Genomic DNA, 26,883 nt, shown 5'->3' on the forward strand with positions numbered 1-26,883 from the left:
GTGTGTGAAATAGGACAAATATAAGCATCCACCTTATTACATTAACTTATATGGTTAAATGTTTCAGTGGAACATTAGTGTTTGGTACATGTGTGGGGCCAGTGGACCTCTGAGCAGAGGCCAGCTCTGCAGTGTGGTGTGTGTCTGTGTGTGGGGAGTGGCCCTTAATCTTTTAACAGACGGCCCTCTTGTGGTGAATGAATATACTACATGGATGTACTCACCACCACATCAGTAGCTCTATGCAAAAACAAATTCATACCGCAAGATGGCAACGTTAATCCATTTCCCTCAGTATAATGAGAAAAATTCACATGGGAGTTTAGACTGATTTTGAAGGTTGAAATACGAGCAATTAGATGGACTATGTATACATGATTTAAAGAAATGTTTTACTTTTGTGATCTTTTAAAAGTGTATCCATGCACGTATTTACCTATGACTTTCTCTAACGCTTGGATAGGGGTTTCATCCATTATATGGTGTTTCATGCATTGCCTGGAAACCAGGCATTGAATTGCATAGAATTTCACATTGGGCAGCTTGAATCAGGAAGGTTTCCTCTCATGACCTCTACAAGCCAGAAAGTTCAATACGATTTTATTTTAACGTACTTTACCATGCAGCTGTTCATTTTGGCGGTAGGAATGTAAGACAATATATCCAAAGGAGAGTATAATTACATCAGCTTTTGAAAGCACTGGTAGTGCATTCAGAAATACAGTTGAAGTCGGAAGTTAACATACACTTAGTCATTAAAACTAATTTGTGTGTGCTGGGATGTAAGGGAAAAGGGTGTATTCTTATTCATCAGGATGCCTACACCTCTGCTGTTGCTACATTAAGTGGCAGCATAGGCCTCTCCAACCCAGCTCCTCTTTAAATATTCCATTTCAATTTTTTTGCCCACCCAAGCCAAGCTGGTCAACCTCCCATCCTTGCCCACCCAAGCCAATCGTGTCAAAACCTCCCGTCTTTTCCCGCCCCCCCTTTTTCGACACATTTACACCCATCCTTACATCAATTTACTAGTCCATTTTCCTTCATTCACATACAACATATTCATTCTCTACCGCCCTCCTACACATATTCACTCTCCCTCACAGTCCCATTCATTTGCAGTCACACACACCTCCCTCCATAGAACAGTTGACATACATGCTATATTTCCCCCTTTGTATTGTCTTTGTCAGAAATTGTGAAAAACTTATTTTAAATGTATTTGGCCACGGTGTATGTAAACTTCTGCCTTCCACTGTGTATCACTACGTGCGCGAGCTCGATGCATGCATCTCTTGCATGTATTTATTTTTTTTATCTTAGAAGCATGCTTCAGGGGAGCACTACCAGCATCTTGTAAAGTTGACAATAATATTGTTTGGGGATATTGTCTCACATTCCTACCGCCAAAAGGACCAACTGTATAGACAAACTGTAAAGTAAGTTAAAATATAATTGTATTCAACATTCTGGCATGTAGAGGTCGTGAGAGGAAACGTTCCTGATTCAAAAGCAAATTTCAATTCAACTTTGTGTTTCCAAGCAATTTCACGCATTGCTTGTTAAGGCGAGAAGAGAACATTCTTTCACAGTGGCGCTCCTCCTCCCTCGTGATTCGACACTCCGCCACGATCTTCGACTGACTTGTGAGTACTGCGGCTCTGAAAACGAGTTCGGGTTCAAGAAAACAACATGGCAGACGATTTGACCATTCAAACTGGCGGAAAAGACGGAGGAATTGTGGTAATTACAATGAAATTGGTTGGGAAAGTGATAGCCTACCGAACTGATGTGATAGAGGTCGACATAAAATGAGTGCATGATGTGTAAACCTCATGTGCAACAAAGTATCTAAAGTTGTAGTCTACTGTGTTCTTGCATGCATTGAACTTAAACAGTATATAAATAATATTTGTAATGAATACTATATTTTCCCTCCTAGATCAACGATGACTGGCCAGGTTACAGTTTAGAGCTTTTTAACTATCCAAAACACTATTCTGGAGATCTAGAGTGTGTTTACATCCCACATGGTGTCATCATGGACAGGTAAACTATATAGCATGAATGCAGTAACGTTAGGCCTATATACGAATTCACTTGCATATTTCTTTCTGTGTGATCACTGACATTGGGAAACTACAAGACTATCAGTCGCCCACTCCTCAGTAGTTAAACGGAACAAGGGACAAGGAAGGGCAGTAATTAAAATCCATTATCAGGATGTTATCAGAGTGTGTGAGAATGTAAAGCCAATAGCCTACCTACAGCATATAGAGATGGAGGTTAGTCACTTGAATGTCTGTGACTATCATAATCACTTAAAATCCTTTCCTGCAGTCAAATGACCAAATCGCCCTCTAGTGGTCTCATGGGTGGAAGGTTATTCATATTACCCACAGAAAAAAGTGTTCCTATGTCATACGGTTTTATTATATTTCAGTCTTCTGAGATGTATATAAAGTGTAATATTGGGATACAAACTCAAAATGGAATACATTTAAATTATATCTGACATGGTACAGGTGTCTTCTTTTTTTAAAGTCTATAACCATGTGTATATTTCTGTTTTAAAGTACATTTGTTTAAGACTACCAAGAAACACTCTGTCCCTGATTTAGCCCACTGCAGTAAAAGGTTAAAAGACCTTCGCTCTGAAAAAGAAAAAAGCCAAATGGGCCAATTGTGCACTGCCTCGCTCGTCTCCCGGTCACGGCCGGCTGTGACACCACCTGGGATCAAACCCGGGTCTGTAGTGCCGCCTCCAGCACTGCGATGTAGTGCCTTAAACCACTGCGACACCCGGGAGGCCAGAGATTCCGTTTTTAGTTCAAATGATTTGTTTGCAGTATGTGAACTATAAGCTAAGACAGCTTTATAAGCTGTTTATTCACTTGTGGGGTTTGAAGACGTGTGAGAAGACAACATATTTGGTGAGAATTACAGCAGGGTACAAAATCGATTCTAGCTCTTAAAGGGGCAGTAGCCTAAATTGGGTGTACAGTTTTCCATTCCAGAATTATTTAATCTATAGTTATTCTTATGCTATTTATTCTGTTACTATTGACATGTAAACATTATTGGTATCTTCTCATCTTTTAACTAAATGGAATCTATTCGCTTCCAAAATGTAAGTAGGTGTATATAAAGCTTTCTCATAACTCCGTACTGATGGAATGGCTTGGTCGGCACTTTGTAAAAACCCAGAGTGCATTGAGTGAATGTTGGAAAAGGTTACTTTATAAACCTAGCAATGTGAATGCAAAGAGGACTTGGATCACAAAATAGGTGAACTGAACTGGCAAAAGAGCTGAGTCCTCATTCAAAGGCAAGGGCAGTGTGAAGACATAGAGAACGTAGTTATTTAGCTTTTTTCTACCCCGGAGTTCACTTTAAAGAGAACTGAGATTGGTTATTTTAAAGAGAACTAAATGTAAAAACACCCTTATAAGCTGACCAAACTGCCCACATTGCAAAATAAATGAACACATACATGTTATTCAATAATTTCATACAAACTGTTTCAGCGTGTCAACGGGCGTGTGCGTAGCCAGTCACTAAAATAAACTATTCTAAAATAGAACTAGGTTCTATAAGTAGAGCACACATGATTTTGTGACTTAAAATGGGTCAAAATTCTACAAAGATCCAGCAAAAAAAAGGACCATATGCATCTCCGGTAAAATAGCAATCCTATTTTTTACTCCCAAATTAGCAAGCAACCGCAGCAAGCAAGCTAAATGTCAATGAAAGGTTTCACGTGTGTTTCGACCTGACCCCAAATGAATATAGTTGGTTCATAGTAGGTTTTGGTTATTTTAACCTGCGTGTCATGAACGCGCCTGGTGGGGATAGACAAAGTCAAAATGCGGACGCACTCGCCGAGGCTGTTTAGTCAGCATGTGAGTCACACAATTTTACATCTAACTAAGATGTTTGGTAAAGTATTTCTTAAGTGAAAAAATGTGCAAGTCTCGTTGAATGACAACAAACACATCATTGAAAAATCCTAACCGTATTTCCCACTCCTACTATGAGTTGTACTGTTGACTTCGGCTACCGAACTACCGACTTTTAAAATGTGCTCGAAGAGCCGGATAAAAAGCTGCCGACCATCAAAATGAACAAAAACGTCACAGAATTGTCATAACTGTTTTTACTGGAAAGCATGTGACAGGCTTTACTCCTTTCCTTCACATACTTGTGTTTCAGGACAGAACGGCTTGCCCGTAACATAATGGGTGACCTGGGCGACCATGACATTGTGGTGCTATGTGTTCTGAAAGCCGGGTACCAGTTCTGTGCTGACTTGGTGGAGAGGATCAAAGCACTGAGTCGTAACTCAGACCACACTCTACCCATGAGTGTCAACTTCATCCGCCTCAAGAGTTATGTGGTAAGGACCTACATAACACTTTTTTTTAGTGCTGGACAAGTGGAAAATTCCTCCATGATCCAATCCAATCCAAGACCCTGTGAAATCAGATACATTTTTCTTGAGGTAAAATTGTCACAGCTTGAATTGTAGTGTTTCTTTCTCCGGTCCTTGTATGCCTGGTATGGGCTTCAGTCATGGCTGTTGTCATTTACAGCTGGCATTAATATACTTTTTATGTTATGACAGTATTATTAATGTTCTATATTACTGTAAGCTTTTACACCAAACTTGACCAAATCTTTCACTTTCTTGTAGAATGATCAGTCCACAGAGGATCTCCACATCGTTGGAGCAGAAGACCTCTCTTTCCTGACTGGAAAGGTAAGTAGCCCTGCTGTACACAAGAAATATAACATAAATAAATACTATTTCAAATATACTACTGTTCAAAAGTTTGGCATACTTAGAAATGTCCGTGTTTTTTAAAGAAAAGCAACTTTTTTGTCCATTAAAATGACATCAAATTGACCAGAAATACAGTGTAGACATTGTTAATATTGCAAATTACAATTGTAGCTGGAAACGGATGATTTTTAATGGAATATCTACATAGGTGTACACAGGCCCATTATCAGCAACCATCATTCCTATGTTCCAATGGCACATTGTGTTAGCTAATCCAAGTTTATAATTTTAAAAGGCTACTTGATCATTAGAAAACCCTTTTGCAATTATGATAGCACAGCTGAAAACTGTTGTTCTGATTAAAAAAGCAATAAAACTGGCCTTTAGACTAGTTGAGTATCTGGAGCATCAGCATCTGTGGGTTCGATTACAGGCACAAAATGGCCAGAAACAAATAACTTTCTTCTGAAACTCATCAGTCTATTCATGTCCTAAGAAATGAAGGCTATTCAATGCAAGAAATTGCCAAGAAACTGAAGATCTGGTACAACGCTATGTACAACTCCCTTCACAGAACAGCGCAAACTGGCTCTAACCAGAATAGAAAGAGGAGTGGGAGGCCCTGGTGCACAACTGAGCAAGAGGACAAGTAAATTAGAGTGTCTAGTTTGAGAAACAGAGTCCTCAACTGGCAGCTTCATTAAATAGTACCCGCAAACACCAGTCTCAACAGTGGAGAGGTGACTCTGGGATGCTGGCCTTCTAGACAGAGTTGCACTGTTGCAAAGAAAAATACATATCTCAGACCTGCCAATAAAAAGAAAAGGCTATGATGGGAAAAAGAACACAGACACAGGACAGAGGATGATTGGAAAAAAGTATTATGGACAGACGAATCAAAGGTTGAGGTGTTTGGATCAAAAAGAAGAACATTTGTGAGACTGAAGAAAATGAAAAGATGCTGGAAGAGTACTTGACGCTATCTGTCAAGCATGGTGGAGGCAATCTGGGGTGCTTTGGTGGTGGTAAAGTGGGAGATTTGTTGTGGGAGCAGCTTGACCGTAAGCCGTATGGTACGTAAGAAGTGCCCATCAAACCAATCCAACTGCTGAGAGATGGGGTGAAATCTCTTCAGATTACCTCAACAAATTAACAACTAGAATGCCAAAGGTCTGCAAGGCTGCAAATGGAGGTATCTGTGATGAAAGCAAAGTTTGAAGGACACAATTATTATTTAAATTAAAAATAATGTTTATAACCTTGTCAACGTTTTGACTATATTTCCTATTCATCTTGCTACTTATTTAATATATATTTTCATGGAAAACAAGAACATTTCTAAGTGACCCCAAACTTTTCAACGGTAGTGTATGTATATAAACTCATCATAAATAGAAACGTCCTCGCACTGTCAACTGCGTTTATTTTCAACAAACTTAACATGTGTAAATATTTGTATGAACATAACAAGATTCAACAACTGAGACATAAACTGAACAAGTTCCACAGACATGGGACTAACAGAAATTGAATAATGTGTCCCTGAACAAAGGGGGGAACAAAACCAAAAGTAACAGTCAGTATCTGGTGTGGCCACCAGCTGCATTAAGTACTGTAGTGCATCTCCTCCTCATGGACTGCACCAGATTTGCCAGTTCTTGCTGTGAGATGTTACCCAATTTTTCCACCAAGGCACCTGCAAGTTCCCGGACATTTCTGGGGGGATTGGCCCTAGCCTTCACCCTCTGATCCAACAGGTCCCAGATGTGCTCAATGGAATTGAGATCCGGGCTCTTTGCTGGCCATGGCAGAATACTGACATTCCTGTCAGGAATGCAGTATGGCTGGTGGCATTGTCATGCTGGAGGGTGATGTCAGGATGAGTTTGCAGGAAGGGTACCACATGAGGGAGGAGGATATCTTCCCTGTAATGCACAGTGTTGAGATTTCCTGCAATGACAACAAGCTCAGTCCAATGATGCTGTGACACACCGCCCCAGACCATGACCCACCCTCCACCTCCAAATCGATCCCGCTCCAGAGTAAAAGCCTCGGTGTAACATTCATTCCTTCGTCAATAAACACAAATCCGACCATCACCCCTGTTGAGCCAAACCGCAACTTGTCAGTGAAGAGAACTCTTTGCCAGTCCTGTCTGGTCCAGTGACGATGGGTTTGTGCCTATCTTACAACAGGCCTACAAGCCCTCAGTCCAGCCTCTCTCAGCCTATTGTGGACAGTCTGAGCACTGATGGAGGGATTGTGCATTCCTGGTGTAACCCGGGCAGTTGGTGCCATCCTGTACCTGTCCCGTAGGTGTGATGTTCAGATGTACCGATCCTGTGCAGGTGTTGTTACACGTGGTCTGTCACTGCGAGGACGGTCAGCTGTCCGTCTCCCTGTAGCGCTGTCTTACAGGAGAGGACAATCTCTGCCATGGCTTGCGGGGCTATCAGGATGAGGGTAGACCATTTGCTCTCACCCTCTCCAGAGTATGGGGGGGATCAGGCCCACTGGAGGGAAAGTGTACAGAAGCACGTATAGCCACTTGTGGGTCAGCGGGTCCACACTTAGAGGAGCGTTGTGATCTCTCATCGCGAAGAACAAGCGTTAAGATCGACGGAAGCCCTGCCATAACGCCACTACACCACCTCGACAACTTCGGGATGAATTTGCCACTCCCCGGATTGTGGGTTCCACCGCGACAGTAAATCCTCAACTGGGTTTAGTATGCCTGGCACATCAAATCACATTTATTTATATAGCCCTTCGTACATCAGCTGATATCTCAAATTGCTGTACAGAAACTCAGCCTAAAACCACAAACAGCAAGCAATGCAGGTGTAGAATCACGGTGGCTAGGAAAAACTCCCTAGAAAGGCCAAAACCTAGGAAGAAACCTAGAGAGGAACCAGGCTATGTGGGGTGGCCAGTCCTCTTCTGGCTGTGCCGGGTGGAGATTACAACAGAACATGGCCAAGATGTTCAAATGTTCATAAATGACCAGCATGGTCAAATAATAATAATCACAGGCAGAATAGTTGAAACTGGAGCAGCAGCACAGCCAGGTGGACTGGGGACAGCAAAGGAGTCATCATGTCAGGTAGTCCTGGGGCATGGTCCTAGGGCTCAGGTCCTCCGAGAGAGAGAAAGAAAGAGAGAAAGAGAGAATTAGAGAGAGCATACTTAAATTCACACAGGACACCGGATTGGACAGGAGAAGTACTCCAGATATAACAAACTGACCCTAGCCCCCCGACACATAAACTACTGCAGCATAAATACTGGAGGCTGAGACAGGAGGGGTCAGGAGACACTGTGGCCCTATCCGAGGACACCCCCGGACAGGGCCAAACAGGAAGGATATAACCCCAAGCACAGCCCCCACACCACTAGAGGGATATCTTCAACCACCAACTTACCATCCTGAGACAAGGCTGAGTATAGCCCACAAAGATCTCCGCCACGGCACAACCCAAGGGGGGGCGCCAACACAGACAGGAAGATCACATCAGTGACTCAACCCACTACATGAGCACGCCCATGTAATGCTTTTTAGGTTAGCAGTAAAACCTTGAAATCAGCCCTTGCCTTGACAGGAAGCCAGTGTAGGGAGGCTAGCACTAGAGTAATATGATCAATGTCTTTTGTTCTAGTCAGGATTCTAGCAGCCGTATTTAGCACTAACTGAAGTTTATTTAGTGCTTTATCCGGGTAGCCGGAAAGTAGAGCATTGCAGTAGTCTAACCTAGAAGTGACAAAAGCGTGGATGAATTTTTCTGCATCATTTTTGGACAGAAAGTTTCTGATTTTTGCAATGTTACGTAGATGGAAAAAAGCTGTCCTTGAAACAGTCTTGATATGTTCTTCAAAAGAGAGATCAGGGTCCAGAGTAACGCCGAGGTCCTTCACAGTTTTATTTGAGACGACTGTACAACCATTAAGATTAATTGTCAGATTCAACAGAAGATCTCTTTGTTTCTTGGGACCTAGAACAAGCATCTCTGTTTTGTCCGAGTTTAAAAGTATAAAGTTTGCAGCCATCCACTTCCTTATGTCTGAAACACATGCTTCTAGCGAGGGCAATTTTGGGACTTCACCATGTTTCATTTGCTCTGAGAGACAACAGATCTTCTCTGCTCTATAGCAAGATCTCTCTCGCCAGAGAGTGTTGTTGATTAGACCGCATTCTTCCTTGGCTGTTGATATAAGCCACCATAGACTTATTGTCTGACCTGACCAGGACATGTTGGCCCTGTAGGAATGGACGGAAGTTCCTGAGGGCTAGAAACACAGTGTAGAGCTCGAGAACGTTGATATGGGCTGTACTAATAGATTATGACCATATTCCGTTCACTGTACACCCTTCGCCTTTCTCCCGTAGAGTGCTAAGGCGGCTTCGGCACACTTTGTGAATGTCCATGGGGCAAGGGAACAGACCGTCTGATAAAGTGAGATATTCGTAGGCTATGCCCTCGAAGCCGAACCTTAGATATCTCCTGTGTGCAGGATAAACTCAAATGTGGAAATAAGCATCCCTAAGTTCTACTGTGGTGAACCACTCATCAGAGTTGAATCAAACAGCATACCATGCGTTAGCATTCGAAATCTGTAGACTCTCAGATGCTTGTTGAGGTGCCATAAATCCAGGATGGATAATGGCTGAAGAAGCCCCGGTGAGCTTCCTCCTTTGGTACCACGTGTACGGCTCCCTTGGTCAACAGAGACTGAATCTCGTCTCTGAGGACTCGGATCGCTTCCCTGTGTGCAGTGAACTGCACTGTTACCATGAAACGCGGGGGACCCCTGCAATTTGTAGTCTGCACACTTGGTCTACTGGATGTAAGACCCATGGGGAGACTGCACATGCGCACCACTGCTCTCTGTGAGGGGCAAAGGAACCCGCCTGTCCCCTGGGGGCAACACTGCATGTGGGCAACCTGTCCCATGGAAGGGACCGGGGCCTGCCGGGCCTGGTGGCCCAGACAAGGACGCCTTCGAGACTTGGGGAACATTGGTGTTGACCTGCCCCAACAAGGGCTTATGTGTCTTATGGTGTAGGGCTCCTGTGCTACACTTCTGCCGTGTGTAAATGAGCTTGTGTGTCCCGAGGAGACTCTGTTTGTCGAGGCCAGAGGAGCTCTGCCAGCTTTTCGAGCCCCGGCCTTGCGCTAGGTGTGCCGCTTCTTCCCATTCCCTCCGGGTGGAGCCGAGGGGGTCTCCGCTGCTCATTGCTTGGAGTGACACCTGTGCCCTGAGGCAGCGCGTTGCTGATGAGCGGACTATGTTTGTCCCTGGGTCGGCGTGGCCGGAGAAAGCTGCTGAGGCTTCTTAGGGATCCTTCTGTTCTGGGAGGGAGGCCTCATGGTTTCGACCTGGGAGAACGTGGGCTTAGGGGCTTGTTTCCGTGGTAACTTGAACCTGGTCTGTATCTCCGATATGGCTGGTCCAAACAGTCTGGTGGAATTGATCTGTACACTCAGGATCTTTCCCTTCTCCCTCTGACACCCTTGCGTTGTTCAGCTAGAGGACTTTCTGGCCAAAGGTCAGACCCTCCCAGAAGCGTCAGCGGTACACTTGAGGGTCCGGGTGGTATGGTCGGCAAGGTGACTTAGCTCCATTAGCTTGGAAGGTGGGGGAGGCGTAGGATACTCAACATCAAGTTAGGTGGCAGCGGGTCTGATTGCCTCGAAGATGTGGAGGTCAGTTATTGACTCCTGGCCCACCTCTTCAGTCAGTCTGGCTAGGTAGCACAAACTGAGCAGAGGGGAGAAATTCTTCAGGGGCGTAATCCATCTCCTGGTCAGAGAGGGCGCTGCCTGATGCGGCTAGAGACATGCCCTCGTCCGCACTTCTGGATTTCGTCGGAATCAAGGTCCACACCCTGGGAAAGGTGGGGGTTCTCCGAATCATCCTGAAGCAGGAGATGCCTGAGTAGCTTCTCCTTCCTCTGAGAATTTGTTATCAACAGAGTCGTCCTCGAGCAAGGACGAGGCCTGGGCAATACTTTCTATGTACTTCGCTCTACGTCTAAGGACACCGGAGCCCAGCTGAGCGCAATGCACAGAACTAGCGAGGTCAATGAGGGATGCGGATGGGAATCCATTCCGGATATGCAATGACCACAATTGCCATGGCAAGCTTTGCTAGGCTTGCGCTGCTTTTTCTCCTCCTTCCCTGACAACTTGGCCGATAAGCCTGTTGATATCTCGTTTCGACCGGACGAACAGATCAAATGGAATTGCCGGGGGGCTAGCTAGCCACGCGCTACCACTACAACGTGAAGTTGGGAGAGACACGGGGTAATTTGAGCTTGAGCCGGGTAAGTAGAAACAGAAATCTATATTTACCAGGGTGGTGGGAAATAAATCCTGTCTTTATACTTTTGGTGTATTGAAAGTAGTGCCAACAGTGATGCTAGCTAATTAGCTGGCTATCTTCACCTGAGTGATGATAGCCAGCTAGCCGAGCCGTTGCGTGCGATACCAAGTGCCAACTCGGTGTGTAAACCAAGTAACTTGAGGTAGAACAAACGGCTGGGGTTATCTTTCACAGGGGAATGTAAAAAGTATGGTGCTTCAATGGTGGGGTAACACACTGAATAAATAGCACCGCACATTCCTAGCTAAACAACCTAAATGGGATTTTAGCCCAGAGGTTGCTAGCTAAAACACCAGTGGTGCCGTTAGCCCACTAACTAGTCAAGACATTCAAAAGTTCAGCTAGCTAACTCCGAACGGTGGGAACTGACTGAGAGCTAGAGACCCTGGGTAGAATGTGTGGGAACCTGCTATTAGCGGGATGCTAAAGCAGTGGAGCTAGCTAGCTTACAACGGCAATTGTGTGTAGGCAACAGGTGTACTGTAGCTAGCCAACAACTGAGGTAACTTCACTTGGTAAAGCAGAATTCCTGAAAATAGAAAATAAGCCACTCAACGCTCCGTGGTGGGGTGGTAACCGACACCGAAAGGAACAGTTAAGTTCAGAGCTAGGTTTCTGGAGAAAGCTGCTTAACGAGTTAGTAACCAAATAGACTTGTGAAGAGGCGGAGAATGAGGAAACCAGAGCAGTGCAGGGTGTTATATAGACACGGGGCATACACCCACAAAGCTCTGATTGGCCTGTTAGGCGTGATTGAATAAGGCTTCAACCAATGACCCACAAAAGAAGACGTGTCCCATAGTGAGATGTCGATACTGAGTCGACTGAAATAGAACCTTTATTAGCAGATATATTTATGAGCCAATACCGGTACTGATTTAAAAAAAACTAAAATGTGTCTTGAAAGCAGTGGATATGATCATGATCATGTGTTTCTCAGTAGTAGTTGTTGTTAATCTGAACTGGGTGAGATTTGGGCAGTGTCTCTCAGCAACCACAATGGGGCAGTCTTCCCCATGTCTCTTCTCAGAAGAAGTGTCACAGAAGCTTTGGAGCTCAAATCAACGGCTGTGGTTAGTAATGGCCTTGATCAGAGCTATGACCACATTTTTCCTTTTCTGCCAAGACTAGAATTTATCACTATTTCTGTCACTGCTGCGACCAATAGTCCTGCTACTTATATAGATTATATTAGCAGCATGCTGTACATTTTGTTTAAATATCTGCTGATGTCATACTAGAAATGTCACTATTGCTCATTGTCTCTGAAGAACAAGACAATGGCTTAGTCTAATCTGTTTGTGTGCATACAGCCATTAATGGGATCAAAGGTCAGCGAGGGAGATGCTGCTGGCATATAAATCAAAACACACACACACACACACACACAAGCTGTACACACACTGGTACACCCTGTAGTGAGGCGTGGCCCGGATGTCAGTGTGTAGGAACATGCTGAACCACTGAATTATGGGGTGGTGAGTTTAACTCATTGCTCTATTGCTTTTCTTCACAGAGAATATTTGGACTGTGTGTGAAATATTTTAGATTAAGTAATTGCGGCCTAGGGAAAGTTGCCACTTTTTATTAATGATGTACTGTAGACACTAGCTAGAGATTATGCTAATTGATCATTAATGTTATTATGTCACACCTTCCAGTTTGTATCCATGTAGTTAACACTGTCTGGATTGAGGATTAAGGTTAATAATTCTTTACTGTCTGGAAGGAATTAATGACACTACTGAGCCCCAGACAGACAAAGCATCAACTCAGCATGGCTTCATTTCTGCTTGACTGCATCCTTTGTTTCACGTGAAATGACAGCACTACTACTGTATGTAGCTAAGTTTGTTTTCACACATCATGTTTGGGATGTCTTCTCTTGAGAATGCCTTGGTTCATATTAAGCAGATAAGCAAGGCATCCTTTAGACATGCCTTGTGTAATCACTAATATCATGTAGTAAGTCACACTGCTAGCATTAATAATCAGGAGGAGTATGATCATGCCCCTGGATGACGGGGTAGGAAGCCGTTGTTTTGCCCAGATGCCAATATTTTGTCCCCAACATGTGGTGTCTGGTATTGGCTGGCTGTCCCTTCCTGAGTGGGTCAACAGTGTGAAGCATGCCTCTGATTTTAATTTTGCAATATCAGGAATGTTCTGTTCTTCTGTAACTGGAAAACAAGTCTTTTAATCATAATGAATCACTTTGTCTACAGGGAAAACACCAATTGAGTAGCTAGTATTATGAAGCCATTAGTCACTTGTATGTTACTGACTTCACAATATCTTTGTGTGAGCATAGGGGCAAGTCCAGAGTTATGGTAAAATCTCCCACAGTTACTTATACGACCACATTTTCCCCGAACTGTTAAATATCTGCTCCACATTACGATTCAAAGATGTTTGCAGAAAGAATGGGGTGTCAGCTTTGACATGACTCCTTGAGTTTAAAAACAAATATTTTGGTTATTGAACTAGAGTAGATGAAGTGGGTCTGGGCGAGACCAAATCTGAAACAATCATAGACGTCTATGTTTCACAAATTTGGACATCACAGTAAAGTTCGGTAGAGTACAGGAAGGTAGATATGTACAGTACAATAAAGTACATTATACTGTATTCTACTCTACTGTTCTGTACTATCCAAACTTGTGAAACATAGACATCTATGATTGGTTCAGACTTATGAGGCGCATTCGCGTACCGAAGGGACGCATAGGGTGTGAGTAGCTCCGTTCTGTACCGACAGAACTGATTATATGTAGAAACCAGACAGAGTTTAAATTAATCCTCTAATGGGGCCTCACAAGTGGCTCAGCGGTCTAAGGACTACACTACAGCCTCGTGTTCGATCCCAGGCTGTGTCACAGCCCGCCATGACCGGGAGTCCCATGAAGCGGCGCCCAATTGGCCTAGTGTCATCCGGGTTAGGGGAGGGTTTGGCCGGCCAGGATTCCCTTGCTTTCCTTGTCTCATCGTGCTCCTGCGACTCCTTGTGGCGAGCCGGGCTCCTACAAGCTGACAACGGTAGTCAGTTGGACGGTGTTTCCTCCGACACATTGGTGCGGCTGGCTTCCGGGTTAAGTGTGTCAAAAAGCGGAGCGGTTTGGCAGGGTCGTATTTTGGAGGGTTAAGTGTGTCAAAAAGTGGAGCGGTTTGGCAGGGTCGTATTTTGGAGGGTTAAGTGTGTCAAAAAGCGGGGCGGTTTAGCAGGGTCGTATTTTGGAGGGTTAAGTGTGTCAAAAAGCGGGGCGATTTGGCAGGGTCGTATTTTGGAGGACGCAGGGCTCTCGACCTTTGCCTCTGTCGAGTCCGCAGGGGAGTTGCAGTGATGAGACAAGATTGTAAATATCAATTGGATACCACGAAATTGGGGAGAAAAAAGGGGTAAAAATAAATAAATCCTTAAGCCTCTAAAATCAATAGATAAATATATCCCCAAGCAACTGGGAGAGAGTGAGTGGTCAGTTGTGTACAACAGCGAACCAATCAGTTGGTAACGCAACGCAGTGACACAAACGCAACAAGCCATGGCTTCCCCCAGAGGAAAAGGAGCAACAAACGAGAGTAATGAACAACTAAAGGGTATCCAGGAAAACATAGCTAAATTGCTCTCAATGCCCACCAAAACAAATGAACTGAAAATAGAATGAAATGAAAGTAGATTCACTTGAAAAGAAAGTAGAGGCTATCGTGTCAGATACGCACAAACAAGGTGTGCGCATGAATGAACAAGACAACAAAACGTTATTTTTTGGAAACACTGTTTCAAACTTTAGAAGATGAATTGGACCGGCAAGAAAATAGAATGAGATGAAACATGAGAATATTGTCCTGACTGGAAGATGAGGAATAAGGAGACCTTTCCAGCTACGTGGTCAAACTGATATCAGAAGAACTTCACGTGAGTATATCACCAGAAGATCTGGAAAAAATGCCATAGGAGCGGCATGAAACAGAAGAACGTTAAATACCCTTGCATGGTAATCTTCAAGCCATGCAACTTTCAGACCAAAATCAACATTTGAAGGGTTAAGGGGGAAGGAGATCAAAATCCACAGCCAGTCCATTCAATTCATCCAGGACATGTCTGCTAGGCTGAGAAAAAAATGCAAGAAATACATTCTGATCAGACAGTCACTAGAAGGAAAGGGATCAAATCTCAGCTTCCCGACAGTGCTGTGGATATGGAAGGGAACTCAAAGGATGGATTTCACAAGCACTGATAAAGCCCTAAACAAGCTGCAAGAAACGTTTCCAATTGAAGGAGTAGAGCCCCTTGCACTGAGGAGAGGATGAAGAGGAAGAAAATCGATAAGCACACTAGGCTACATACAGTGATGCCTAAGACCAGCTTATCGTAAATTGAGACAATATTCTTTCCCCCTCCCCCAATACAATCTATACTCTACTTTCCCCAAGTAACTATTCTTCTCTATGAAGTAACCGTAGAAGTAGCCAATGCTAATGGGCTACATAAACACTGAAAAGACAATACAAAGGGGGAAATATAGCATGTATGTCAACTGTTCTATGGAGGGAGGTGTGTGTGACTGCAAATGAATGGGACTGTGAGGGAGAGTGAATATGTGTAGGAGGGCGGTAGAGAATGAATATGTTGTATGTGAATGAAGGAAAATGGACTAGTAAATTGATGTAAGGATGGGTGTAAATGTGTCGAAAAAGGGGGGGCGGGAAAAGACGGGAGGTTTTGACACGTTTTGCTTGGGTGGGCAAGGATGGGAGGTTGACCAGCTTGGCTTGGGTGGGCAAAAAAATTGAAATGGAATATTTAAAGAGGAGCTGGGTTGGAGAGGCCTATGCTGCCACTTAATGTAATAACAGCAGAGGTGTAGGCATCCTGATGTAGACACCCTTTTCCCTTACATCCCAGCACACGGACCAAGGAGGAAGTTTTTCTAATTTTGAATTGTATTTTACATGGGGAAAAATACACAAAAGTGGTGTTTTTACAGTTGAAGTCGGAAGTTTACATACACCTTAGCCAAATACATTTAAACTCAGTTTTTCACAATTGCTGGAATGTAATCCTAGTAAAAATTCCCTGTTTTAGGTCAGTTAGGATCACCACTTTATTTTAAGGATTTGAAATGTCAGAATAATAGTCGAGAGAATGATTTATTTCAGCTTTTATTTCTTTCATCACATTTCCAATGGGTCATACGTTTACATACACTCAATTAGTATTTGGTAGCATTGCCGTTAAATTGTTTAACATGGGTCAAACGTTTTGGATAGCCTACCACAAGCTTCCCAGAATAAGTTGGGTGAATTTTGGCCCATTCCTCCTGACAGAGCTGGTGTAACTGAGTCAGGTTTGAAAGCCTCCTTGCTCACACACGATTTTTCAGTTCTGCCCACAAATTTTCTATAGGATTGAGGTCAGGGCTTTGTGATGGCCACTCCAACACCTTGACTTTGTTGTCCTTAAGCCATTTTGCCACAACTTTGGAAGTATGCTTGGAGTCATTGTCCATTTGGAAGACCCATTTGCGACCAAGCTTTAACTGGTGTCTTAAGATGTTGCTTCAATGTATCCACATAATTTTCCTGCCTCATGATTTGCCACATCTTAAATTTAAGCCTACTAGAGAGTGTGTGCCGTCAGGCCTGGAGGGAAGCTAAAGTCATTCCACTAACCAAGAAGAGTAAAGCCCCATTTACTGGCTCAAATAGCCGACCAATCAGCCTCTTACCAACCCTTAGTAAACGTATGAAAAAAATGGTGTTTGACCAGATACAATACTATTTCACAGTAAACAAATTGACAACAGAATTTCAGCATGGTTATATGAAAGGACACTCAGCAAGCACAGCACTTACACAAATTACTGATGATTGGCTGAGAGAAATTAATGATAAAATGTCTGTGGGAGCTGTCTTGTTAGACTTCAGTGCAGCTTTTGACATTATCGATCAAAGTCTGCTGCTGGAAATGTGTTATGGCTTTACACTCCCTGCTATAATGTGGATAAAGAGTTACTTGTCTAACAGAACACTGAAGGTGTTCTTTAATAGAAGCCTCTCAAATATAATCCAGTTCGAATCAGGAATTCCCCAGGGTAGCTGTTTGCTTTTTCCCATTTTTACTAATGGCATGCCACTAACTTTGGGTAAAGCCATGCTGATGATGCAACACTATACAGGTCAGCTACTACAGCGACTGAAATGACTGCAACACTCAACACTCAACTCAACAAAGAGCTGCAGTTAGTTTCAGAGTGGGTGGCAAGGAATAAATTAGCCCTAAATATTTATAAAACTAAAAGCATTGTATGTGGAACAAAACACTCACTAAACCCTAAACCTAAACTAAATCGTGTAATAAATAATGTGGTCAATTTAGTAAATTGAGATGACTAAACTGCTTGGAGTGACCCTGGATTGTAAACTGTCATGGTCAAAACATATTGATGCAGTAGTCGCTAAAATGGGGAGAAGTGTGTCCATAATAAAGTGCTGCTCTGCCTTCTTAACAACACTATCAACAAGGCAGGCCCTAGTTTTGTCGCACCTAGACTACTGTTCAGTAGTGTGGTCAGGTGCCACAAAAAATAACTTAGAAAAATTGCAATTGGCTCAGAACAGGGTAGCACGGCTGGACCTTGGATGTACACAGAGCTAATATTATATTAATATATTAATAATATTAATAATATTAATACCTCTCCTGGCTCAAAGTGGAGGAGAGATTGACTTCATCGCTACTTTTATTTATGAGAGGTATTGAGATGTTGAATGCACCAAACTGTCTGTATAAACTACTGGCACACAGCTCGGACACCCATGCATACCCCACAAGACATGCCACAAGAGGTCTCTTCACAGTCCCTAAGTCCAGAATAGACTATGGGAGGCACACAGTACTACATAGACTACATGGAATTCTATTCCACATCAAGTAACTCATGCCAGCAGTAAAATTAGATTTAAAAACAGATTTATGGAACAGCAGGGACTGTGAAGCAACACAAACAATGGCACAGAGACATGCATACACACACAATGACACGCACTATACGTACACATGGATTTAGTACTGCAGATATGTGGTAGTGGTGGAGTAGGGGCCTGAGGGCACACAGTGTGTTGTGAAATCTGTGAATGTATTGTAATGTTTTAAAAATGGTATAAACTGACTTAATTTAGCTGGACTCCAGGAAGAGTAGCTGCTGCTTTGGGATCCATAATAAATACAAATACAAATGTTGTCTTGGGATGCATGCGCATCCACAAGTACAGTGAAATGCCTTTCTTGCAAACTAAAAGATTGGTAGATAAGTCGTTATGTATTCCTACCCATGCATAACTGCTTCCTTTCTCTTTTTTCTATGACATGCTCACAAAAGAACGTCCTAATCGTAGAGGTGAGTCAACATGCTTTTCCCCCCCTTCCTCTTCTCTATTTAAGTCTGAGTGCATCCATCAAATACTCCATCACTTTCTCCATATGTTTATCCAGGCCATGGGGGAGCAGAGGACATTGCCTCATGGCTTTCATTCTCTGTATGTAGGTCTAGGTTCTACCAGACCAGGGTCATATTCATTGGGCACCAAACTGAAGAAAACAGACAAACAGGGAAGGACTATACAAACTTATCCAATAAGAAACGCTTGTTTTCGTTATAAGTTGAAAAACATTATGGTGTGCTCTAATGAATACGACCCTGAATTGGACATAGTAAAAACTTTTTTAATTGACTATCTCTGTCCATTAGGGAAGTTTGATTGTCCCTTCTCAGAATTGATTCAAGAAACTTTCCTCTCAGCAGCACAGTAATTGGGAGCCTATTATAGGGACCTCTACTTTGGGAAGGATTCTCTTTGAAATGACTGAAAGCATTACTGTCATACAATGAGTGCTTACATTAAGCAGAGATCTTTAGAACTAGCATATGAATACAGCTGTGTTCATTAGTAGTCTATACAGAAACATGGATAAAATGTACAGAATCAAAGTAAATTGCATTTATAATGGGGGAGGGGCAGTAATTGGAAGTTGGGTATGCGGTCTATCAAAATAAGCCCTCATCAAGTCCATACCCCTTCCATTTTCAATTACCCTCTTTATAGTTTGTGCAGCCCTGTTCTTTGTATTACAGAGTAGGTCTTCATATTAAAAGGACATAGTCTCTAATTTCTAGTTTCATCCTCATTATTATTATAGGGAAATGTGTTCTATGTCATCCCCCTTACAATCTCCCACCTACACACACCAGTCCTGGGTTAAGCTACTATTTCAGTTATTTCAACTTTACTTTTCAATACATTGCAAAACAAGTATTCAAATAAGCTTTATTTGAAAAAAACAAGTAGTTTCATATTTTAATTTGGGAGAATCTCTTAGACAATTGGTTAAAGTTATGTATACTAACCTTTAGGTATAAAATAGTAAAGAATGGCTACTTCTCAGAAAGTATTAATCTGTCGAGGAGCAAAACAAGGCTGTCTGCTATCGCTATATCTATTTATTATGGCCATCGAAATGTTAGCTATTAACGTCAGATCCAACAATAATATGAAGGGGCTAGAAATCCAGGGCTTAAACACAAACTTGTCATTGTATGCTGAGGATTCATGTTTTCTTTTAAATCCACATTTTGGATCAATCCACAATTTGGATCCCTCCACAGCCTCAGAGGATCTAGATAATTTTTCTTACCTCTGGGTTACAATGAAATTATGATAAGTATTACGTATTACGTAATTACGTATTGGATCACAAAAAAATACATATTTTATACATATACATATACATATACATATTATTGCCATTCTTTAAGCAAGCCATAGAAAGTTGCTTGATATTTCAGTTTAATTGACTTGGAAAAGACTGAACAAATATTACAACAAATTGTAAATTAGATCATAAATAGGACTGGTGGTGTTACTGTAGTTGGGAAGAGATTTTCGATGTACCGATTCCATGGCACATGGTTTATGAACTGATACACAAAATTACGCCGGATTCAAAACTGGTTTTAAATGTAAAATGACTAAATACAATTTTTGCAACAAATAGAATGTTATATGGAGGATACAACCATACCAGCTCTGCAGATTTTGCTGCGAAGTGACAATCATTAGATCACTTGTTTTGGTACTGCCCATGCAGTGGGGCAAAAAAGTATTTAGTCAGCCACCAATTGTGCAAGTTCTCCCACTTAAAAAGATGAGAGAGGGCTGAAATTTTCATCATAGGTTTTGGTTACCCTTTCCCAGATCTGTGCCGTGACACAGTCGTGTCTCGGAGCTCTCCGGACATTTCCTTTGACCTCATGGCTTGGTTTTTGCTCTGACATGCACTGTCAACTGTTGGACCTTATATAGACAGGTGTCTGCCCTTTTCAAATAATGTCCAATCAATTGAATTTACCACAGGTGGACACCAAGTTGTAGAAACATCTCAAGTATGATCAATGGAAACAGGATGCACCTGAGCTCAATTTCGAGTCTCATAGCAATGGGTCTGAATACTTATGTAAATAAGGTATCTGTTTTTTATTTTATATAAAAATAAAAAATAAATTATATAAACCAGTTTTCGCTTTGTCAATATGGGGTATTGTGTGTAGATTGATGAGGGAAAAAATAATTGAATCCATTTTAGCATAAGGCTGTAGCGGAACAAAATGTGGAAAAGGGGAACTTGTCTGAATACTTTCCGCATGCGCACGGTAGCTTGTTTTTGGTCACAGGTTTAGGAATGGCTGAAGAATTACAACATTTACCTTGAGCTAACTGCAAATATCACTGCTGAGTGATATGAAAAGTCTATAAAAAGTCATAGTTAATTGATCGAATAGTATAATAATACTCTTAGGTAAACATTTTATCTTTAATTTACAATCTGTAGAAACGTTTTGAATAGAAAGGTTCAGAACTTTTGTGAAACATCACAGCACACTTGAACTATATATGGTAATAGAAGAAATCAAAACTGAAGGTGTTCAGAGATGAGGGAGGGGCTGAAGGGAAATGTAGGGTGCGAACAAAAAACAAGATGACTAATGTAAAATATAGTGTGTCCGTAAAATGTATATAGTATATATAAGGTGGAAGTAGAAGCCTAAGTATTGTTGTCCATTTAGTTTACTCCAATTAGGGGGAGGGATGATGTGGTTAAGGAAAATAATAAAAGTTGTGTAAAAGTTGTAGGACACCTACTCATTCAAGGGTTTTTCTTTATTTGTAATATTTTCTACATTGTAGAATAATAGTGAAGATATCAAAACTATGAAATAACACATATGGAATCATGTAGTAACAAAAAGGTGTTAAACAAATCAAAATATATTTTATATTTTAGTTTCTTCAAATAGCCACTCTTTGCCTTGATGACAGCTTTGCACACTCTTGGCATTCTCTTAACCATCTTCACCTGGAATGCTTTTCCAACAGTGTTGAAGGAGTTCTCACATATGCTGAGCACTTGTTGCCTGCTTTTCCTTCACTCTGCGGTTCAACTCATCACAAACCATCTCAATTGGGTTGAGGTCGGGTGATTGTGGAGGCCAGGTCATCTGTTAACCTTTCTGATCTCCCCATCCCGGATCCGGGATCGTGAATACAGACTCAAGCTCATTACCATAACGCAACGTTAACTATTCATGAAAATCGCAAATGAAATGAAATAAATATGCTAGCTCTCAAGCTTAGCCTTTTTGTTAACAACACTGTCATCTCAGATTTTCAAAATATGCTTCTCAACCATTGCAAAACAAGCATTTGTGTAACAGTATTGATGGCTAACGTAGCATTTAGCATTAGCATTCAGCTGGCAACATTTACACAAAAAAACAGAAAAGCATTCAAATAAAATCATTTACCTTTGAAGAACTTCAGATGTTTTCAATGAGGAGACTCTCAGATAGCAAATGTTCAGTTTTTCCTGAAAGATTATTTGTTTAGGACAAATCGCTCCGTTTTCTGCGTCACGTTTAGCTATGAAAAAACCCCTGTATCCAGGATTGTGTAAATCTATCAGCAAGCTCATTAGCATAACACAACGTTAACTATTTATGAAAATCGCAAATGAAATGAAATAAATATGCCATCTCTCAAGCTTAGCCTTTTGTAAACAACACTGTCATCTCAGATTTTCAAAATATGCTTCTCAACCATAGGAAAACAATCATTTGTGTAAAAGTAGCTAGCTAGCGTTAGCATTTCGCGTTAGCATTTAGCGTTAGCATTAGCGTTAGCATCCAGCACGCAACATTAACAAAAACATAAAAGCCTTCAAATAAAATCATTTACCTTTGAAGAACTTCTGATGTTTTCAATGAGGATACTCTCAGTTAGATAGCAGATGCTCAGTTTTTCCAAAAAGATTCCTTGTGTATTAGAAATAGCTCCGTTTTATACATCACATTTGGCTACCAAAAAAAATCCGAAAATTCAGTCCTCAAAACGCGAACTTTTTTCCAAATTAACTCCATAATATCGACTGAAAACATGGCAAACGTTGTTTAGAATCAATCATCAAGGTGTTTTTCACATATCTCTTCATTAATACATCGTTCTTGGACACATGCTTTCTCCCCTGAATCAAATGGTAAAGTAGAAGCAGCTGGCAATTGCGCACCGAATTCGACGCAGGACACCAGGCGGACACTTGGAAAATGTAGTCTCTTATGGTCAATCTTCCAATGATATGCCTACAAATACGTCACAATGCTGCTAAGACCTTGGGCGAACGACAGAAAGTGTAGGCTCATTCGTTGCGCAATCACAGCCATATAAGGAGAGAATGGAAAACAGAGCTTCAGAAATTCTGCTAATTCCTGGGTGATGCATCATCTTGGTTTCGCCTGTAGAATGAGTTCTGGGGCACTTACAGACAAAATCTTTGCAGATTCTGAAACTTCAGAGTGTTTTCTTTCCAAAACTGTCAAGAATATGCATAGTCGAGCATCTTTTCGTGACAAAATATCGCGCTTAAAACGGGAACGTTTTTTATCCAAAAATGAAATAGCGCCCCTAGAGCTCTAACAGGTTGAGTACTCCATCACTCTCTTTCTTGGTCAAATAGCCCTTACACAGCCTGGAGGTGTGTTGGGTCATTGTCCTGTTGGAAAACAAATGATAGTCCCACTAAGCACAAACCAGCTGGGATGGTGTATCGCTGCAGAATGCTGTGGTAGCCATGCTGGTTAAGTGTGCCTTAATTCTAAATTAATCACAGACAGTGTCACCAGCAAAGCACCCCCACACCATAACACCACCTCTTCCATGCTTTACGGTGGGAAATACACATGCAGAGATGATCCGTTCACCCACACGTCTCACAAAGACACGGTGATTGGAACCAAAAATCGCGAATTTGCGACTCCAAACCAAAGGACAGATTTCCAAGGGTGGCTGTATGAATCTCAAATCTCAAATATATTTGGGGTTTTTTTCACACTTTTTTGATTACTACATGATTCCATATGTGTTATTTCATAGTTTTGATTTCTTCTATATCTTATATATATTCGACAATGTAGACTATAGTAATAAATAAATAAAAACCATTGAATGAGTAGGTGTTCTAAAACTTTTGATGGTAGTGCATATATTTAACAGAAAATATATGGGGGGTTGAAAATGATGCAGACATTTATATTGATAGAAGCCACAATCTATCTGCAATATTAAGATTGATCTACCCCTAAAAAATATTTGGAAGGTATTGGAAGGTGTAAGAAACATGGTGTAAGAAACAATTGGAAGGTATTTGGAAATACACAAATACATTGACTCAAATACAAGGGAGTGGTTTTGAAAATAGTATTCTAAATAAGTATTTGAAAATACTTTCAAATACAATTTGGGCGACTATTTGGTTTTTAGAAAATAACATGAAATTCTGAAATAAAAGTAAGTGTTTTGGGTTGTTTATTTGAACCTAGATCAGACATGCACACACACACACACAGAACAATGAAGAAGGGTGGCTATGTGTCAGATTATGAATAGAGGGACCACACAATAGAGCAGTTATCAGCTGACATAAACAAAGTCAGACAACAAGACATCAGAGTGGATCCGTGCCACAACTCTGGGAACCATAACAGCCTACCCCTCCACCCCAAACCGATGACTGAAACCACCAGTTTCACTAGATGTGTTCCCGGGTGAGATGGGTTTCAGTCTAACCCTGGGTCACACTTTGGTTGTCCTCCATTTCACTGTGAGCTCAGACTGCTCAGTGGGAGCGGGGCTACACACTCAGTGTACACACACACTCTTGCACGCATGCACACACACACACACACACACACATGGATTTTTTAAAGCACTCTTATTTGTTTTGTTAGTGTGAAATACCAGTGAGCTCTCAGCTTGGTGTATATTTGACTTTGAGTGTTGACAGCTAGTCACATAGTCCTGCTGCTACAGTTTTTTTGTGTTTGTTGTCCTCCGCAGGCAATTGTAGACACAGGCAAGACAATGAAGACTCTCCTAAAACACGTGGAGGCCTTCAGGCCCAAGATGATCAAAGTAGCAGGGTGAGTCCTGTTATAAAACCACTAACACCACAACAGACCAGGTGACCTTCGCTTAGTCACTCAATTCCATCTTTCCAGTCTAGACAGAAGAAATGAGCAGAGTGTCAGTGTGCTACAGGTAGGGATATTGGGGATGTTACATGCTTGTGTTGCGTGTGCCTCCTGTGTTCTGTTTCAGTTTGCTGGTGAAGAGAGTGCCAAACAGTTCAGGATGTCTCCCAGATTGTATGTAGCAGTTCTATCCATTTTGCTTTTATGTTTTCATTATTATATGTTATATGTCCATGTAAGAATGATTTACTTGTCTTATATTACCTGTAACATGACCAGTTACAGGGAATAGCTCAGTTTTAAATGGTCTGTTCACAAACAGAGTGTTTGTTTGTTGTGTTTTGGGAACATTGCTGCAGTGCTAATCCTTCTGCCACATCTCTTCCATTTCAGATGTTGGTTTTGAGATACCCAATCGTTTTGTAGTTGGATATGCCTTGGACTACAATGAGTATTTCAGAGACCTCAATGTAAGTTTTTCTTCATTCAAAACTGATTTTAATTTCACTGATGTACTTCACTGGGTCCTCATTCACCGCCCTGATTGGCTGATGGGATGTCTAGAGCACAACCCTCTTACCCAGATGAACAGTCATTGGTCTATTATAATCAGATCGCATTCTGACTTCATCATGTGGGCCAAAAGTTCCATCCCACCTGAAAAGGCTGAAATTCCAGAATTTTGTTTTAAACAGCTCTTACAGAAAAGGGGCATTATCATAATTTTCACAATTTCAGAGTGTTATTTCGACCTCAAAGTGTGGAAATATCATCATAAAAAAACAGGAATCTATTTTTAACTGCACTGCTCCTTTAAAGCGCAGTGATATTTGTCATATGACTTCCTTTTCCCTCAGCATATCTGTGTGATCAGTGAAAGCGGGAAGCTGAAATACAAGGTCTAAGAAGTGATGTTTATAGGATTCTGCAGAGGAAATGTTTCCACAAGAAGCTTGGACACTTACCATGAGAGGCCATGCAGTAACAACGGTTATCAAACCCAAAGACCCTCACTCTCGCTCTTTGCTGGTTGACACACCTCAGGGCCTACCCATAGACCATTGGACTCGTTGCATAATAATTAGAACCTCCATAGTTATTTTTATAACAAAGCTGTGAACCTGTGATGTACTGTTACAATGTTCATGAAACCTGTCTGTGTTGATGAAAAATATATAATGAACAGACATTGCTATGTAGAATTTGTAGCCATCAATGTTTCAGTTTAGTGACATTTGTTTATCTCAACTTACTGCTACTGTATTTTGTGGGACACATTTGGCCCATGTAAAGGTGGGCACCGTCCGGTAGATTGAATAAAAAAAATACAATAATAATTATAATGTTTTATCGTCACATACATCGGATAGGGGCAGAGAAAGGTGTTGTTTTACAGGGTCAGCCATAGTACTGCGCCCCTGGTGCAAATTAGGGTTAAGTTCCTTGCTGAAGGGCACATTGACCGATGCCATTTGTTCTTATGAATTCCTACTGTCCTTTTAATTCAAATTCAGCTGCTTTTCTGATAAAAGGGAATTGCACTGTATTGTGAGTAGAATGTATTTCAGCCTCCATTGGTCATCTCATTAATTATTGAATAAATGTAAATGAACCTATGCTGTATAACAGGGTATGAGACATTGCAATGAGGTTTGTTCTTTCTGCATAGTAAATAGTGTCTTTTTGCTTTTGATACTTTACTGTAGAGGTTCTCACAAGATAGAAACCCACTGTACACGTCTCTCCCTGAGGCCTAGTTTTTATTTTATTTTTTACATTAAGTTCTGAAGTCTTACTTTATTCAACCAAAATGATCTTGTGATGAGCATTAATGTAGTATACCATAGTCATGGCATATTTAATATCCCTGAGATACTATTACATGACAACACAACTCTAAAATTGTTGTCCTCATTTTCTGTTCCTGGACAAACAAGGAGTCATTCTACAGTGAGTATAGCAAACATTAGGAACACCTTCCTAATATTGAGTTGCATGGACTACAATGTGTCAAAAGTGTTCTACAGGGATGCTGGCCCATGTTGACTTCAATGCATTACAAACCAGTGTGCCTGGCACCTACCATTCCCCATTCAAAGGCCCTTATATTTTTCCTCCCCTTCATCTTCACTGATAGACTGA

At 41.6% G+C, this 26,883-nt stretch overlaps 1 protein-coding gene across 2 annotated transcripts; it reads left to right on the forward strand.

Moving 5' to 3' along the window:
* The first annotated feature begins 1,562 nt into the window (after nt 1–1,562).
* Nucleotides 1,563–26,079, forward strand: LOC110530399 (hypoxanthine-guanine phosphoribosyltransferase). 2 transcript variants are annotated; one of them, XM_021613417.2, is made up of 9 exons: nt 1,574–1,743; nt 1,943–2,049; nt 4,213–4,396; nt 4,694–4,759; nt 18,544–18,561; nt 24,608–24,690; nt 24,869–24,915; nt 25,135–25,211; nt 25,599–26,079. In XM_021613417.2, exons 1-9 carry the CDS (start codon nt 1,693–1,695, stop codon nt 25,644–25,646), a joined length of 681 nt encoding a protein of 226 aa, XP_021469092.1. In that variant the 5' UTR covers nt 1,574–1,692; the 3' UTR covers nt 25,647–26,079. The 2 variants fall into 2 exon arrangements, with proteins under 2 accessions (XP_021469093.1, XP_021469092.1); XM_021613418.2 differs by lacking the exon at nt 18,544–18,561 and having other exon boundaries at nt 1,563–1,743.
* The last annotated feature ends 804 nt before the right edge of the window (nt 26,080–26,883 follow it).

This window comes from Oncorhynchus mykiss, chromosome 8 (assembly GCF_013265735.2).
Source record: "Oncorhynchus mykiss isolate Arlee chromosome 8, USDA_OmykA_1.1, whole genome shotgun sequence".
Classification (NCBI taxonomy): Eukaryota; Metazoa; Chordata; class Actinopteri; order Salmoniformes; family Salmonidae; genus Oncorhynchus; species Oncorhynchus mykiss.